The sequence below is a fragment of the Neopsephotus bourkii genome, unplaced genomic scaffold (genome assembly GCF_033783945.1).
Source record: "Neopsephotus bourkii isolate Nb327-2 ecotype Australia unplaced genomic scaffold, CSIRO-AGI_Nbou_v1 NB_1778, whole genome shotgun sequence".
Taxonomy (NCBI): Eukaryota; Metazoa; Chordata; class Aves; order Psittaciformes; family Psittacidae; genus Neopsephotus; species Neopsephotus bourkii.
Window position 1 is genome coordinate 1,096,737 of NW_026902252.1, and position 6,017 is coordinate 1,102,753.

The 6,017-nt window shown below is 53.7% G+C and overlaps 1 protein-coding gene across 1 annotated transcript; it reads left to right on the plus strand.

The window, feature by feature from the left end:
- The first annotated feature begins 78 nt into the window (after nt 1-78).
- Nucleotides 79-5,382, plus strand: DDOST (dolichyl-diphosphooligosaccharide--protein glycosyltransferase non-catalytic subunit). The gene is made up of 11 exons (XM_061379500.1): nt 79-262; nt 615-725; nt 969-1,055; nt 1,441-1,544; nt 1,878-1,972; nt 2,328-2,421; nt 2,826-2,974; nt 4,238-4,385; nt 4,486-4,606; nt 4,705-4,811; nt 4,893-5,382. Exons 1-11 carry the CDS (start codon nt 118-120, stop codon nt 5,040-5,042), a joined length of 1,311 nt encoding a protein of 436 aa, XP_061235484.1. The 5' UTR covers nt 79-117; the 3' UTR covers nt 5,043-5,382.
- Nucleotides 5,383-6,017: the final 635 nt, after the last annotated feature.

The window sequence follows — 6,017 nt, forward strand, 5'->3', positions numbered from 1 at the left end:
TTGGCCTGCGGCGAGGAGTTGTCTGTCGCTGATTGGCCGTCGTGAGCGCGGCTCCCCGTTCTGATTGGCTGCCCTCTTCCACCCTCTTCCGGGGGAAGCTTGGCGCCAGGGAGCAAGATGGCGCTGGCCGTGCTGCGGCTGTGGTGGCTCCTGGTGGTGGCGGCGGCTGCGTCCGGCGCTGAGGGGGGACCCCGCACCCTGGTGCTGCTGGAGAACAGCAACCTCCGCGACACGCACTCGCTCTTCTTCCGCAGCCTCGCGGGTAGGGCTCGGGGGGCGGCTGGGGGAGGAGAACGGGGTCCTCTGGTGAGGATGAGGAGGGGCCTGGGGTCCCCCGGCGCTCAGGGAGGTGTTTACCCGCTCCTGCCTGGGTTCCACGTACCCGCTTGATGGGTGTCAGCCTCTTGCAACAAAGCGGCTCTCCAGGGGATTGGGCCCGTTTGGTTTTATGTGGGAACACCCCAGTGGTGCTTCCATAAAGGTCCAGAGCTATTTTCCGCCAAAACACAGCTGTTTACTGGAGAAGTAAACCTTAGGATCTTGATGCTGCTTTGTTGCTTTATGTGTCAGTGTTGTGACACCCTAAACTGTTGGATGTTGTGTCATGGCTGCAGACAGGGGCTTCGATCTCACCTTCCGCACGGCGGATGATGCTGGCCTGTCCCTGATTAAATATGGAGAGTTTCTATATGACAACTTGATCATCTTCTCACCCTCCATAGAAGGTAAGTACCAGAGTGCTCTTGGAGCGGTTTTGAAGGGGTTTTCCAACTGTTCTGTGAATTTTAATCAAATGTTATGCTTTGGATGTTACCCTTTGTGTCAGTAGCAAACTGCTGATGCAGCCAAGGCATTTAGCAGAGGTTCTTTCAGCCATGAGAGAAATGGTTTGCTGGTTTGCTGTGGTTTCATTCTGCTGTGGTGTTCTTTCTGAGAACTGCTTATGAATTTCCGGTGTGTGCTTTCAGATTTTGGTGGAAACATCAATGTAGAGACCATCACTGCCTTCATTGATGGTGGTGGCAGCGTCCTCGTTGCTGCCAGCTCAGACATCGGTGAGTACAAACGTTCAGCAGAGCTAATTGGGGTGTTTCAGCCACTTCTTGTAATGAGCACCTCTGCTGCTTATCCTCTGCAGTGAGCAAATAGTTTATGTGTGCTTCTGTGAGTTCCTGCAGCAAAAATGGTGTGAAAACAGTTTCTCATTGTGAAGGTTTGTACTATGAGGAAGGGGGTGATAAACAGCTTTTACTGCCATTTTAACAGGGATTTAGCTGCAGGGATTTAGCAACAGGGAGGTTGTGTTGCTCCTCAGGGTCTGACTTGTGGAGTGCAGAATAATGCATGGCTCTGAGCTGAATTTACTCTTTATTTTGAGTGCTGAGACTGTCATCATGTCCTGAGCGTGCTGCAGAATGGAGAATCTGCTTTGTCCTTCAGGTGATCCACTGCGAGAGCTGGGCAGCGAGTGTGGGATTGAGTTTGATGAGGAGAGGACAGCTGTCATCGACCATCACAACTATGATATATCCGACCCAGGCCAGGTACATCGGTTTGCCAGGATGATTTGGGTATTTTCAATTAGAACTGTTGTGTAAAGGTTTAGGGATGAATCTTCTATCCTTGTTTTTCCTTTTTCCTCCATCTGTTTTCTGTTCTCCCACCTTCCTTCCAGGAAAGTCATAAATAATCATAGAATCATGGTGTGGTTTGGGTTGGAAGGGACCTTAAAGCTCCTCTAGTTCCAACCCCCTGCCATAAGCAGGGACACCTTCCATGTTGCTCCAAGCCCCATCGAACGAGAAGCCATGAGAGCCTGACATGAACCCTCCTGCCCTGCACCACGGTGACACTGTTCTCTCTCCTGTTTCTCCTAGCACACACTCATAGTTGCAGACACTGAAAACCTCCTGAAGGCTCCCACCATCGTGGGGAGAGCAGCACTGAACCCCATCCTGTTCCGAGGAGTTGGGTGAGTCGAGTGGGAGGGAGGGGAGGTGCTGGTGGTTGGGGATGCAGAGTGAAAACATGGATGTGCTGCAAGATAAGCCTAGGGTGAGCGGCTGTGACTCTTGACAGAGCAGATAATAAGGTTTCAGATGATAATAAAGTCTCCAGAGGAACTCAGTCCTTGAATTAGGAATGTTTCTTAACATAAATCACCAAAGCTTGACTCAGTATTTTGTGGAAATACTTAATATCTGTGTGTGTGCAAGCTCTGCCTTGCTGCATCTGAGGGCAGTTGGGTACCTGAGGTGGGGGCTGCATGTCCCTCTGTGGGGGTCCCGGAGTGACTTGGTGCTGCTCACTGTGCCTCTCCCTGCAAGGATGGTGGCTGATCCTGACAACCCGCTGGTGCTGGATATCCTGACCGGCTCTTCCACCTCTTACTCCTTCTTCCCAGATAAACCCATTACTCAGGTACGTTCTGTTACTACTTCTCTTCTTTTGAGCTTCTACAGTTAAGTCCCTCAGATTTCAGCCACTTGGGAACATACCCAAGTGTTTCATCTCCTTGAAAGGTTCAGGCTGTTGTCCGCTTTCTGACAATGCCCTGGTGGGAATCTTCCTCTTGGGTTTCTGTTGGTGGCAATATATCCAGTGTGAGGGAAGCAATGGAAGAAAACCCTGCCTAGACCAAATCGTCTCTCCATGTCCTGTTCCAGGAGCTGTGAACTCTAGCTCTGAGTTATTCCAAGCTTCTTGGTTTCTCCTTAATCACAGGCTATGCCAGCTACTATCTCACCACACCACAAACCCAGATTAACTCTTCTTTAATCATCCCCACATGGGCTAAACTCCCTCCTAAACACGTTCCTTTCCAGTACCCACATGCAGTGGGGAAGAACACGCTTCTGATCGCCGGACTCCAGGCTCGGAACAACGCCCGTGTGGTTTTCAGTGGATCCTTGGATTTCTTTAGTGATGCCTTCTTCAATTCTGCTGTGCAGAAAGCTACTCCTGGCTCCAAGAGGTATGTTGGCTCCCTGGCTGAGGAATATTTAGGGAGCTGTTTAATGAAGAAATTCCTGCAAATGTTCATAGTGGAATGCTTAAATTAAATCATAGAATCCCAGCCTGGTTTGGGTTGGAAGGGAGCTTAAAGCTCCTGCAGCTCCAACCCCTGCCATGGGCAGGGACCCCTTCCACTGGAGCAGCTTGCTCCAAGCCCCTGTGTCCAACCTGGCCTTGAGCACTGCCAGGGATGGGGCAGCCACAGCTTCTCTGGGCACCCTGTGCCAGCGCCTCAGCACCCTCACAGGGAAGAGCTTCTGCCTAAGAGCTCAGCTCAGTCTCCCCTCGGGCAGGTTCAAGCCATTCCCCTTGGCCTGTCCCTACAGGCCCTTGTCCCAAGCCCCTCTCCAGCTTTCCTGCAGCCCCTTTAGGCACTGGAGCTGCTCTAAGGTCTCCCCTTCAGGAGCCTTCTCTTCTCCAGGCTGCCCCAGCCCAGCTCTCTCAGCCTGGCTCCAGAGCAGAGCTGCTCCAGCCCTCGCAGCATCTCCATGGCCTCCTCTGGCCTCGCTCCAGCAGCTCCAGGTCCCTCTTGTGCTGTTGGCCAAGAGCTGGATCAGCACTATGAGGGGGGGGGTCTCCCCAGAGCGCAGCAGAGGCTCACACTTTGGAGGTGCAACCCAGCACACAGGGGTGTTGTGGGCTCAAGCACTCCCTGAAGCTGGGTCATGGGGAAGCTTCTCATGACCCAACACCCCAAAGTCCTTCTCGGGGCTGTTCTCCATGCCATATTTTGCTTGGGGTTTCCCCAGGTGTGATCAGGGCATTCCTCTGGCTTTTTGAAACAAAGTGCTTTCACAGTATCACAGTATGTTAGAGACTGGAAGGGACCTCAAAAGATCATCCAGTCCAATCCCCCTGCCGGAGCAGGAACACCTAGATAAGGTTACGCAGGAACTCGTCCAGGCAGGTTTTGAATGTCTCCAGAGAAGGAGACTCCACAGCCTCCCTGGGCAGCCTGGTCCAGTGTTCCGTCACCCTCACTGAGAAGAAGTTTCTTCTCAGGTTTAAGTGGAACCTCTTGTGTTCCAGTTTGTACCCATTACCCCTTGTCCTTTCATTGTTTGCTACTGAAAAGAGCCTGGCTCCATCCTCGTGACACTTCCCTCCTTTCACCCTGGATCTCTTTGTGTTGCTTTCACATCTATTAACGGTTCGGGGTTTGGCACATGGTGTGGTTTTAGGGCATGGCTGCTGTGCTTTCCCACTGTTCCTCCATCCACAGGTACTCACAGACGGGTAATTACGAGCTGGCCATTGCCCTGTCCCGCTGGGTGTTCAAGGAAGAGGGAGTGCTGCGTGTCGGAGCCGTGTCCCACCACCGTGTGGGGGAACTCACACCTCCCAGTGCCTACACTGTCACCGACCTCGTGGTACAGCTGCTCGCTTGGGAGGGGACACTGGAACTCATAATGGGCTGAGGTTCGTTTTCAGGCGTCACTCATTAACTTCTCCTGTTGTGGGTTTGTTCAGGAGTACAGCATTGTCATCGAGAAGCTTTCTGATGGCAAGTGGGTCCCCTTTGATGGCGATGACATTCAGCTGGAGTTTGTGCGCATCGATCCCTTCGTGCGGACCTTCCTGAAGAGGAATGGTAGGTTCCCCCAGCCCTGCTAGGGATCCGATCCCACCCCTCACTGCTGTCACCTCAATGTCACCATCACCTCAACGTCACCACTGCCTCTATCCCAGGCGGCAAATACAGCGTGCGCTTCAAGCTGCCGGATGTCTATGGCGTGTTTCAGTTCAAAGTGGATTATAACCGCCTGGGTTACACCCACCTCTACTCCTCCACCCAGGTGAGCCCAGGGGGGATTAATCACCCAGGGGGGTGAGTTTATGGGGTGCTGGACTCGAAGGGCTGCTCTGTCCCCTCCCAGGTGTCCGTGCGTCCCCTCCAGCACACGCAGTACGAACGGTTCATCCCCTCCGCATACCCGTACTATGCCGGTGCCTTCTCCATGATGGTCGGGCTCTTCATGTTCAGCATCGTCTTCCTGCACATGAAGGAGAAGGAGAAATCTGACTGAGCTCCCCATGGAGGGAGAGGAGCCTCTCCCCTGGCACTGGGCTGCACTCAGGCCCTTCGGTTGTATCCGTGTGAGGACTGGTAGGTGCCAGACACTCCCTGGATTTGCATTATGGTCTTTTTATTTTTACACAGAGCAGGAACTAATAGTAAAGAAAATCACATTGAGGAGTGTGTGTGTGGGGGGGAATCTGTCCCCAGAGTGTCTGCAGCCCTGGAATCAGAATGCTTCCAGCACTGTTCCCCCATGGATTCGTGACCGTTGTCTTGTGCTGCTGTTGGGATGGGTTTGGTTTGAGATTAACTCCCTTTTCCAAAATAAAGTCTTGTTCCTGTCTCCCTGGGTGGAAGCTGAGTGAATTCACCATGTGGGGCTCTCGCCATGTACGACATCTCCAGCTCCGCGTGTCCCTCGGGTGGGCTGTGAGGGAACAGTCAGTGCCAGGGCTGGAGTGTGCTGAAAGGCAAAGGGGGAGTCTGGAGTGCACGGAGGGGCCCAGGGTGTCACTGAGGAAGGCTGGGCACCCCAAAAGCCGCTTGGTGCCCAATAAGCAAAGAGGTGAGTTCAGAGGCACCCCAAAATGCACATTGATGGGGGTGGGAGGGAAGGAGCAGCCAGAAGATGAGATCCCAAGAACAGGGTGGAAGAGGGAGCACAGGGCTGGAATGGGCAGCGGGGTGGAATCGGCAGCTGTTTCAGGGCACCCCTGGGGGTGTTTTGGGGTACCCATAGGGCTGTTTTGGGGTGTTTCAAGGTGAAAGATAAGGAAACGGCTCAGGGGTTTCCTCCGTCCCTGCCTGGGGTCACAATTAAAGGGGTGAATGAGGGGATTGGGGCAGCTTTGGGGGGCAAGGACCACCCCAGTGCCGCCGCAGGCAGAGGGCGGAGCCTCGTCCCGCCCGGCGCTCACTGATTGGTCGAGCTGCCTTGATTGGCAGCTCTGGTGGGAGGGGCGCGTTTTGCGACGGCGGCGCT